General features: G+C 46.1%; 1 protein-coding gene across 2 annotated transcripts in view; it reads right to left on the bottom strand.

Annotated features, from left to right (window-relative positions):
• Positions 1-12,308, bottom strand: part of EDARADD (EDAR associated death domain) — a 52,248-nt gene that overhangs the window by 32,237 nt on the left and 7,703 nt on the right. For both annotated transcript variants that reach the window (XM_017526599.2, XM_017526600.2), the window contains exon 2: positions 3,411-3,469. In XM_017526599.2, the coding sequence (XP_017382088.1) occupies positions 3,411-3,469 (59 nt within the window). The remainder of the gene's footprint in view (positions 1-3,410; positions 3,470-12,308) is intronic.

Raw genomic sequence — 12,308 nt, 5'->3', positions numbered from 1 at the left:
TTCTCAATGCATCCGTTGAGAGTAATAGTGTTAAAGGAATTCAAAATAGCAAATGTTCTCACAATCACATATATTTCTTTTAATTTATTTATACTTACATGCAGATGTCTAAAGTTCTGGACACTTATTTCAGACTAAATAACGTAGCCATTTCTGAAAATGTCCATGAGAGGGATGAGAATTAGCCTAATTTCCCAACCCTGTCCCCTAACCCCTGCTCAGCTCCCAACTCCACTCAGCCCCGGTCCTCGAGCCTGAACAAAATTACACCTCGACAATTTCCTGTAGGTCTCACCATCTCTTCCACTGAGAGAGGAGAAAAAGAAACAAATGGAGAAGCAAGGATTTTGTTTTAAACGCCTTTCCTTGGAGTTTCTTTGGAGCTGGGCAGTAAAATTTCAGAACTTCTAGAAGCCTCCAACTTCTCCCAGCAAAAATAAATTAGTAAATAAAAATCAATCACAGAGAATAGTCCTACAGCCCAGACCAAATTAGCTCTTCTCATCATTCTGCTCCCAAGAGCATGGAACACATACCTGTACTAGAACACTTACCACTCTGTTTTAAAAAAGGCCAGGCGCGGTGGTTCATGCCTGTAATCCCGGCACTTTGGAAGGCTGAGGCAGGTGGATTACCTGAGATCAGACCAGCCTGGCCAACATGGTGAAACCCGATCTCTACTAAAAATACAAAAGTTAGCCAGGCATGTTGGCTGGCTCCTATAATCTCAGCTGCACAGGAGGCTGAGACGGAGAATTGCTTGAACCCAGAAGGCGGAGGTGGCAGTGAGCCAAGACAGCGCCATTGCCCTCTAGCCTGGGTGACAAGAGTGAAACTCCATCTCAAAAAAGAAGAGGAAGAAGAAGAGGAGGAGAAGGAGGAGGAGGAGGAGGAGATGAAACATCGACACCCTGGGAGAAAGAAGATGGCCATGTGCCAATGAAGTGAGAGAATGCAGTGATGCTTCCGGAAGCGGAGGAGCTTCCAGGATGGCTGGCAACGACCACAAGCTAGAAGAGACAAGAAAAGATTCTTCCCTGTGGGTCTCAGAGGGAGCATGGCCCTGAGGACGCCTTGCTTTCAAGCCTCTAGCCTCCAGAACCATGAGCAAATACATTTCTGTTGTTTAAGCCGCCCAGTCTGTGGTATTTTGTTGCAACAGCCCTGAGAAATTAGTAACAGGGAAACTTTGGAAAGATCACTTTGTCTGTGGCATGGAGAAGTAATTAGAGGTAGCCGAGTCCCAGGGTGAGTGTAAGGAGATGGCTTCAAGGGAGGGAAAGAAAACCTAGTGTTAGGAAGTGAGCAGGACACCAGGGAGACCTGGATAGTCACAGGTCGGGGCAGTGGGAAGGAAAGGAAGGTGAACTGAATAACACTTTATAGAAACCAAAGGCTTTAGTAACAAACTCCTCCAAAGAAGCACAAGCCATGGCCGCAGGATTGTTCCTCATTCCATTTTTATGAGAGTGAAGAGACTGAGAATTTTTCGTAGGAATTTCCAGTGGGTATCAAAGCACGATCCCCTATACTGTCCACCATTTACCAACCCAGGAGTAATTAAAGGACAGGAACACAAACACTTCAGGTCCTCAAGACACTTAAGATTTCAAGACATTTAGTTGAATTATATTAAGGGTATTTTATGTTGTTGTAACTAAATTAGTTAACCAAAGCTTTTCACGAATTGGTAGATCCCATCCTCCGAGCATCTGGAACAGAAGGAACGTGCCTGATATGATATGCCCATCACACATGCTGTGCTGTCAGAGGGCACTGGTTGAGCCCTGACCAAGAGGCGGTGCTGGGCAGGAGCATGGGGCTCCGGTCTAGGTGGCTGCACACATCCATTAAACGTCCTTTTGGCATCTGTAGGATGGGGATATCTGCCCCACGATCTCAAAGGATGGTTGGGAGGATCTTGGGAGGTTGAAAAATAATGATGGCAGCCATAAAAAAGAATAAAATTCTGTCTGGGCGCGGTGGCTCACACCTGTAATCCCAGCACTTTGGAAGGCCAAGGCGGGAGGATCACCTGAGGTCAGGACTTTGAGCCCATCCTGGTCAACATGGTGAAACCCTGTCTCTATTAAAAATACAAAAAATTAGCCAGGCATGGTGGTGTGCACCTGTAATCCCAACTACTCAGGAGGCTGAGGCAGGAGAATCACTTGAACCCAGAAGGTGGAGGTTGCAGTGAGCCAAGATCACGCCAGTGCACTCCAGCTTGGGCAACAAGAGTGAAACTCTATCTCAAAAAAAGAAAAGAATAAAATTCTGTCCTTTGCAGCAACATGGATGCAACTGGAGGCCATCATCCTAAGTGAAATAACTCAGAAGCAGAAAATCAAATACTGCATGTTCTCACTTATAAGTGGGAGCTAAAGAATGGGTACACATGGACATAAAGATGGAAATAACAGATACTGGGGACTCCAAAAGGGGGGAGGGTGGGAGAGGGCTCGGAGCTGAACAATTACCTATTAAGTACAATGTTCACTATTTGGGTGATTGCTTTCCTGAGAAGCCCAAACCTAACCATTATGCTGTGTATCCACATAACAAACCTGCATATGTACCCATAGAGGCTGAAATTAAAATAATAATAATAAACCATAAAATTAATTTTAAAAAACAATATATGTGAAATCTTTGGATGATCCTGAAGCAGTCGCCTCAGAATGGTTACGGGAGGGTAGGGAGGTGATGAGGCTCAGGATTAGAATTAAATGACGTAACAGAGGTAAATCCAATAGTGCGTGTCCCTCTAGCATCCAGGCTGCTCCATTACCAGAACAACAGTATTAAAAACAGGCAAGTAGACCAGGCACAGTGGCTCAAGTCTGTAATCCCAGCACTTCAGGAGGCCGATGGGGGCAGATCACCTGCGGTCAGGAGTTCGAGACCAGCCTGGCCAACATAGTGAAACCCCGTCTCTACAAAAAAAAAAAAAAAAAAAAACAAAAATTAGCCAGGCATGGTGGTGCATTCCTGTAGTCCCAGCTACTCAGGAGGCTGGGGCAGGAGAACTGCTTGAACCTGGAGGCAGAAATTGCAGTGAGTGGAGATCGCACCACTGCACTCCAGCCTGGGCGACAGAGCAAGACTCCTTCTAAAATAAAATAAAATTAAAATTAAAAAACAAGCAAGTAGACAAAGTCCTCACATAATTTGAGATCACCTCCAGCATGTGCAAAAGAAGAACAGAATCTAACATCATTTTTAGCCTGGAGAAACCCAAAGCTTATCATTATCACATAGAATATCAAGATAAAGCAGTTTATCTTAGAAAAATCTCACTTTGGGGTTTCCGATAGATGTGTAAAACTGAGTAATAAAAATGTAAAGAAATAACAAAGAAAAAAAGCAAAACAATAATTATTACCATTAGCGTAAAATTTGTAACCTACCATGTTAAAGGATAAAGTGCTGGGATCTGTGTCTTCCACTGGTTCCTTTGCCATGTGATCTGTAAAACAAAACAAAACAAAACAATACAGAGCGTGGGTTTGCTTTAATTTAAAACCACAAATGAGTCCTTTGATAACTGTCTCTATACAGAGGCAAGTAATTTTACTCAGGCTGAAGCAAACTTTACTTTTTTTTTTTTTTTTCTTTAAGAAATAGGGTCGGGCGGGCACGGTGGCTCACACCTATAATCTCAGCCCTTTGGAGGCCAAGGCAGGCGGATCACCTGAGGTCAGGAGTTCAAGACCAGCCTAGCCAACACGGTGAAACCCTGTCTCCACTAAAAATAAAAAATAAATATAAGAATTAGCCAGGCGTGGTGGCGGGCGCCTGTAATCCCAGCTACTCAGGAGGCTAAGGCAGGAGAATCACTTGAACCCAGGAGCAAAGGTTACAGTGAGCCAACACAGTGCCACTGCACTCCACCTGGGAGACAGAGTGGTATTCCGTCTAAAAAAAAGAAAAAAGAAGTAGGGTCTTCCTCTGTAGCCCAGGCTGGAGTACAGTGGCACAATCATAGCTCACTACAACCTCAAACTCCTGGCTTCAAGCTATCCTCCCACCTCGGCCTCCCAAAGTACTGGGATTGCAGGCATGAGCCACCACGTCTGGCTTGAAAACCTTACTTCCAATTATTAGTTGAGACAAAATAAAGAGGAACAGATTCAGACTGCATCAAGAAAGAGATTAATAAAAAGAAACTATAGGCTGGACACGGTGGCTTACACCTGTAAACCCAGCACGTTGGGAGGCCAAAGCAGGGGATCACCTGAGGTCAGGAGTCTGAGACCAGACTGGTCCAAGATGGGGTGAAACCCCATCTCTACTAAAAATACAAAAGCTAGCCAGGTGTGGTGGTGGGCACCTGTACTCCCAGCTACTGAGGCAGGGGAATTGCTTGAACCTGGGAGGAGAAGGTTGCAGTGCGTTGAGATTGCACCACTGCACTGTAGCCTGGGTAACAGAGTAAGACTTGATAAAAAAAAAAAAAAAAAAAAAAAAAATTAAAAATATAAAAAGAAACCATATTTTTAAAAAACCCACCATATTTTGGAACAGATTTCTTATCAATCTCTTCAAATACCCAGAGTTAGAAATAACTACAAACTACGCAGGCTTGATATTAACAACTCTGCTGCATACTGAACTCCATCCTCTCTTCAGCAGGAATGATTCCATTCTGAATCTACTCTTTCCTGATTTCCTACTCTGCTGCAACCCACTTTTATTCATCTTCGCAATGTTGTTTATGTGGGCTAGTAAAGTAAAAAAAATCTTACAGTATTTTTTATCAAAAAAAGGTAATCTTAATAAAAAACAAAAACAAAATAAAAAAGGAATCTTGATTTCTCAATATTTTGTTTCGGATACTTAACCATTTGTTGCATTTAAGGAATTTAAGGGGGAAATACAGAAAAATATACAGACCTCTGTCAGGAATTAGAGAAGTTTCCCATCTCCAAAATGCTTCTAAGACATCTGCCAGAGAGCTGTCTCAACAAATAACCAACTCTATTTGCATGGGATCCTCTAGGCTGTGCAGTGCACACCCTGAAGTACCCTAAGTGGCAGCCCAGGGCCCGCCAGGAGTCAGCATTCACTTTTTATCCAAATCCTCATTAAGGACACATTGCAGACTAGGAACTAGGTCCTAGGAATGAATGCCTTTGGGGGTCCAAATAAGCACAGCAGGACAATCTGTTGAGATAATTTGTGTTTGTTCTTTCTAGGTGTTTCCCTGCTGAGAACGTGTCTGGAATTTCCATAATTTCTTTGCACCGCATGTGTTGATAATGTATGCCAAAGAAGCTTCCAGAAGGCAACATCTGTTTTATGACAGCCTCCAGTCACTGAAGAGAAGTGGGGATGAATGGAGAGAGCCTTTGTCACTGCCTCGCATGGAGCTGGGCACAGACATCTGCAGAGCACGAAGGTGACAATACTGCATCAGAGACAGCACAGAGCAGCCTAACCGCCAGGGACCACGGCCCAGCCCCAGCAAAGAGACCTGTGCCCTGGGTCCAGCACAGAAACAGAGGGCTGCTGGGTCTGAAAGGACTTCTCAGGCCTGGACCAGGAGACAGCAGTGATCCCTGATGCACTAAAAATGTGATGTCCCTTCCTAGTTTTCTCAGCACCACATGAAGCCCTCAGATTCCTGTGTGGCCCTGAAAGACAGAGCCCCAGTTCTGACAGAAATGTGATTTCCTGCCAGTCCAGTGGAATACACACTCAGATTTAAATTTAAATGGATAGAAAGAAAATGAAAAACATACTGTGTTGCTAACGCCTCCCTGAGTTGGCAGAACTCTTACTGCCCAAGCAATGAGTAATGCTACACAGCCCCTTAGCGCCAAGGCAGTGGCAGTGCAGGACAACCAGTGGACACACAGAATAAGCACAGAACGCAGTCTGGGGAGCTCCGGGGGAGAGGAGGAGGGACAGGAGAAGAGCTGCAGAGGGACTGAGGGCTGAGTCTGAAGGATGGGTTGACGGTCAGGAGGGAAAAGCATTCTAGGCAGAGGGAACAGCGCAGGCCGAGAGACAAGAAAGAACATGACACATTAATGTACAGTCATAGCACAGACTATGTAGATGATGGTAGTCCCATAAAGAGTAGATCACCACCAGGCGCAGTGGCTCATGCCTGTAATCCCAGCACTTTGGGAGGCCGAGGAGGGTGGATCACCTGAGGTTGGGAGTTCGAGACCAGCCTGACCTACATGGAGAAACCCCATCTCTACTAAAAATACAAAATTAGCCGGGGGTGGTGGCGGGTGCCTGTAATCCCAGCTACTTGGGAGGTTAAAGTAGAAAAAAAGAGTAGATCACCACCTTCTCACCATCGCTTTTCCATGTTGAGATATGTTTAGATACACAAACACCATTGTGTTACGATTGCCTACTACGTTCAGTACGGTCCCATGCTGTGCAGATGCATAGCCCAGGAGCAATGCACTGTGCCATACATCCCAGGAGTGTTGTAGGTTACACCATCTAGGTTTGTTGTAAGTGCAATCTATGATACTCACACAACTGCGAAACCAACTAGTGACGAGTTTCTGGGAGTGTATCCCTGTTAAGTAACATAGGATGATGCTTCAAATGAGTCCTTACAGCCAGACACACACGTGCCTTCAGCTTTTCAGTTTTTCCTTCCCATCCTTCTCACACACTGGTTCCCGGCTGGGAGAAGCCACCACAAAATAGCGCTTCTTCCCACCTATCACAGCAGTTTCAAATAGTTCATCTTCACTAAAGTGTATCTGGAGGGTATGCTTTAAAATGCTATCCCGCCAGCAGTGTGGCTCGTTAATAGGCATCAACATGATAGAATTTCAGGTAAATGGTTTGGAGTGCTGAGCCAGGGATGGGGTGGGGCTGGGGGCTTTTAAATGCCCCTGACACCATCCTCTGCAAACAACGCCCGCTGTGTCCAGGACAAGTTAATCCTGTTTCCTACAGGAAAATTAGTATGAGTAGGAAAAAAAAGAAAAAACATAAGTGAAAAATAAAAGGCAGAGCCACAAAAAAAGAAAAAAAAAATCAGGATTGAGGATGCACACAGGATGGTTAAAAGCAAAGAAGGAATGATCCTCACTGGCGCATCACCAAGAGCTGGCAGTCTAGCCTTGAACAAATCTAGTGCTGTGACCTTGGACAAGCCTAGAGGTGTGACCTTGGAGAAGTTACATAAGCTTTCTAAGATCAGGCTCTTCCCCTGCACCATGAGGAATCCCGGGTCTCTGGGGCCCACACTCAGCTCATTACCATTATTCTGGATTTGGGAACCACCCAGGTGGATGAATTTCAACTCCCATCAGACTCTGACCGAGTTCTGTGAGGGTTCTGAGGCTAACAAGATACACACAAAAGACAACACAGGCTTGGAGTCACAAAGCCTCTTGCTTCGGTCTGACATCTCAGAATAAATGGAACTTGAGAAAGACACAGAGAATTTTTTGTTTGTTTTCTGAAGCACAGCAATGAAGTGAGAGGGGAACTGGGAAAGGCACTGCGTTTAGAACTGGTATTAGGAACGTTTTCAGGTCTTTCAGTGAGAAGGGGTCTCACTCTGTTGCCCAGGCTGGAGTGCTGTGGCGTGATCTCAGCTCACTGCAACCTCTGCTTCCCGGGTTCAAGAGATTCTCCTGTCTCAGCCTCCTGAGCAGCTGGGATACATAAGTGCCCACCACCACATCTGACTAATTTTTGCATTTTTAGGAGACATGGGGTTTCCCTATGTTGGATCAGGCTGGTCTTGAACTCCTGACCTCAGATGATCCACCCGCCTCAGCCTCCCAAAGTGCTGGGATTACAGGTGTGAGCTACTGTGCTTGGCAATTTTTNGACCAGGATGGTCTCGATCTCTTGACCTCGTGATCCACCCGCCTCGGCCTCCCAAAGTGCTGGGATTACAGGCTTGAGCCACCACGCCCAGCCTCAAGATCAGTTTTAAACTACACAAAATTAGCCAGGTGGCCGGGCATAGTGGCTCACGCCTGTAATCCAAGCACTTTGGAGGCCAAGGGGGGCGGATCACCTGAGGTCAGGAGTTCAGGACCAGCCTGACCAAATGGTGAAACCCCGTCTTCTTTAAAAAAAAAAAAAAATAGCCAGGTGTGGTGGTGTGCACCTGTAATACCAGTTACTTGGGAGACTGAGACAGGAGGAACGCTTGAACCCGGGCGGTAGAGGTTGCAGTGAGTGAAATCACGCCACTGCATTCCAGCCTGGGTGACAGAATGAGACTCCATCTCAAAAAATAATAATAAAAATAAATAAAATAAAAGATAACCCTGGCCACCTTTTGCAGAACAGGTTACCAGAAGGCAAGAGCGGGTGTGGGAACGTAAGTTGGAAGGGCGTGAAAACACCAGAGGAGAGACGAGTGTAGGAAATCAGGTGAGAGAGTACGGTACCTTGGTCTGGGGTAAAGTGAGCTCAAGATATGGGCACCATCTATGCTTTCATTATAGAAAAAGGAGTAAGTGAGTGTCTACTGTGGGTTGCAGAGACAAAATGATATGCTAGGAAGGGGAAATTAGGGTGCATGTGTGTGCCTGTGTTTAAATGGAGGAACGCTCATTTTACAGACAGAAGAGAATTCCAGAATGGAAATGGACATTTGGATAATGTTTCAGATGGTGGAGTGCGTTCTTTAACATCCTCTGCCAACGGGTGGGGAGATCTCACCCTTAGGAGGCCTCCTTTCTCTTTGTGGGAAGCCCAAATCCATCTCTCTCTAAAGTTTTCACCAACAGGTTTGGTTCTACCTCTTGAAGTCAAAGATGGGTTCTTTCCATATGACACTCTTTTTTTTTTTTTTTTTTTTGAGACAGTGTCACATAGTGTCACCCAGGCTGGAGTGCTGTGGTGTGATCACTTCTCACTGCAGCCTCAGCCTCCTAAGCACAAGTGATCCTCCTGCCTCAGCCTCCCAAGTAGCTGGGACCACAGGCATCTGTCACCATGCCCAGCTAGTTTATGGGGGATTTTGGTTTTGTTTTTTTTAGAGACAGGGTCTCACTATATTGCCCAGGCTAGTCAGGTCTTTTATTATTTTCATTCTTGTGGTTCTGACTTTATCAGCCTTTTCCTTATGTTAAACTGTGGATTAAGTTCTTACATACATGTTATTGCCAAATACGCTCACAGACCCAGACCCAGGCCCCTGGTGGCGCCCCAGGCACTGTTTTTGACACTGCGCCTTCTCCCTGGCCTTCGTTTTAGAGCATGTCAGGCTCCTCTTGTTCTCACAGGCCCAAATGTGTGAGCACTAGGGAAGTTATTTGGAGGAGAGCAGATCCTGGGTGAGACTGATCCAGAAGTGGAAAGCTGCCTAAGGTCTTTCTCAGAGCCTTGGAGCTGCATGTTTACAACACTATTAAGAATAAAATCAAATAGTTTATCTAGAAGCTTTAAAATGTTTGTTTTTCCCAGCCCCCACATAACAGCAGCCTGAGCCTTCAGGCAAGGCTCAGATATCTGATGGGACATGGCACAGAGGAGCTGCAAACAGAAACGGGGCCACATGAGCCCAGTGGAGACACGACCAGCGTTTTCTCCAGGCTTGCCAGGCATGGTGGCTCACACCTGTAGTCCCAGCACTTTGGGAGGCCAAGCAGGAAGATTGCTGGAGTTCAGAATGTTTAAGAACAGCCTGGGCAACATAGGGAGACTCCATCTCTACTTATTGAAAAGGATAAAAAATAAAATAAAATAAAAGTTTTGAGACAGGGCTTTACCCTCTCACCCAGGCTGGAGTGCAGTGGCTCAATCACAGCTCACTGCAGCCTCCACCTCCTGGGCTCAAGTGATCCTCCCACCTCCTCCTGAGTAGCTAGGACCACAGGCCTGCACTGTCACACCTGGCTAATTTATTTTTATTTTTGTAGTGATTGGTTCTCACTATGTTACCCAGATGGGTTTCAAACTCCTGAACCCACCTTAGCTTCCCAAAGTGCTGGGATTATAGGCATGAGCCACCACGCCTAGTCAATAAAGTAATTTTTTTTTTTTTTTTTTTTTGACACAGTCTCACTCTGTCGCCAGGCTGGAGTGCAGTGGCACAATCCTGGCTCACTGCAACCTCGGCTTTCTGGTTTCAAGCAATTCTCCTGCCTCAGCCTCCCGAGTAGCTGGAACTACAGGCACACACCACCACGCCTGGCTAATTTGTTGTACTTTTAGTAGAGGCCGGGTTTCACCAGGTTGGCCAGGATGGTCTCAATCTCTTGACCTCATGATCCGCCTGCCTCGGCCTCCCGAAGTGCTGGGATTACAGGCATGAGCCACCACGCCCAGCCGTAAAATTTAAAATACAAGTGGGCCGGGTGTGGTGAGGTTAGGAGGTTAGGAGTTTGATCACCTGAGGTTAGGAGTTTAAGACCAGCCTGGCCAACAATGGGAAACCCTGTCTCTATTAAAAATACAAAAATTAGCTGGGCATGGTGACAGGTGCTTGTAATCCCAGCTACTTGAGAGGCTGAGGCAGGANACTCCTGAACCCACCTTAGCTTCCCAAAGTGCTGGGATTATAGGCATGAGCCACCACGCCTAGTCAATAAAGTAATTTTTTTTTTTTTTTTTTTTTGACACAGTCTCACTCTGTCGCCAGGCTGGAGTGCAGTGGCACAATCCTGGCTCACTGCAACCTCGGCTTTCTGGTTTCAAGCAATTCTCCTGCCTCAGCCTCCCGAGTAGCTGGAACTACAGGCACACACCACCACGCCTGGCTAATTTGTTGTACTTTTAGTAGAGGCCGGGTTTCACCAGGTTGGCCAGGATGGTCTCAATCTCTTGACCTCATGATCCGCCTGCCTCGGCCTCCCGAAGTGCTGGGATTACAGGCATGAGCCACCACGCCCAGCCGTAAAATTTAAAATACAAGTGGGCCGGGTGTGGTGAGGTTAGGAGGTTAGGAGTTTGATCACCTGAGGTTAGGAGTTTAAGACCAGCCTGGCCAACAATGGGAAACCCTGTCTCTATTAAAAATACAAAAATTAGCTGGGCATGGTGACAGGTGCTTGTAATCCCAGCTACTTGAGAGGCTGAGGCAGGAGAATTGCTTGAACCTGGGAGGCAGAGGTTGCAGGGAGCAGAGACTGCACCACTGCACTTCAGCCTGGGCGACAAGAGAGAAACTTGGTCTCAAAAATAAAGTAAAAGTGGTTCATGCACTGACCACCTGACAGACTGTCCTGAGAAGGTGAGTGTCTGTGTGTCCCACTTCCCATTTTTATATGGGCACCAATCATTATTGGTTTAGAGCCCACTCAGATGACTTCATTTTGATTTGGTTACCCCTGGAAAGAATCTGTTTCCAAAGAAGGTTACATTTTGAGGTATCTTTTTAGAGGGACCTAATTCAACCCACAAGAGTTCACACTCTGCCCACTGCCCATCCTTTCCACCTGCAGAATCTATTTGCCTCCTCCCAATATCCCCAAAAGCCTTAATCATTCCAGCGTCCACTCTAAATCCTAAATCTCATCTATTCATCCTCAACTCGAAGACTCAGATCTCATCATCTACCAAGCCAGGGCTTCTTCGGGAATGCTGGGAACCATGTACTGAATCCAGCAGCCTCTCCAGAAAAAATCCTCAGCACATTATTCAAAACGGACACTGGTGGGGTGGCCGAGGACCACACTGCCACATTCTGACGTCAGGTAGTGGTAAATGGTTCCTAGAGACAGTTTCTCAAAGGAAGTTCAAACATCTCTCAAGATGTCCTTTCAGAGAAAATAAAGAAGGAAGTGTGTTAGGGCTTCTTGGCTTCCCCAAGCACCCTGAGCCAGAAAAGAGCAGTCACCGTGCTTTCTAGTGAAGAATTACAGGCAGTTCTTTGAATGCATGATTGCAGGGCTAATTTCTTTCTCATTTATTATTTGTTTGTTGTTTTGTACCATAGGTTTTTTTTTTTGAGATGGAATCTTGCTCTGTCACCCAGGTTGGAGTGCAGTGGCGCCATCTTGGCTCACTGCAACCTCTGCCTCCTGGGTTCAAGTCATTCTCCTGCCTCAGCCTCCTGTCACCATGCCTGGCTAATTTTTTTGGTATTTTTATTAGACACAGGGTTTTGCCATTGTTGGCCAGGCTGGTCTTGAACTCCTGACCTCAGGGGATACACCTGCCTCAGCCTCCCAAAGTGCTGGGATTACAGGTATGATCCACTGCTCCCAGCCCATAGCTTTTCTTTTGACTGTTATTGTCATTATTGGAGATAAAGAAGCCTTAGAGGCTCACGCCTGTAATCCCAGCACTTTGGGAGGCCAAGGCGGCAGATCACAAGGTCAAGAAATCGAGACCATCCTGGCCAACATGGTGAAACCCTG

Source organism: Cebus imitator, unplaced genomic scaffold, assembly GCF_001604975.1.
Source record: "Cebus imitator isolate Cc_AM_T3 unplaced genomic scaffold, Cebus_imitator-1.0 Scaffold42, whole genome shotgun sequence".
Classification (NCBI taxonomy): Eukaryota; Metazoa; Chordata; class Mammalia; order Primates; family Cebidae; genus Cebus; species Cebus imitator.
Note: the sequence above shows the minus strand (reverse complement) of the source record. Positions and strands in the feature narration are given on the sequence as shown.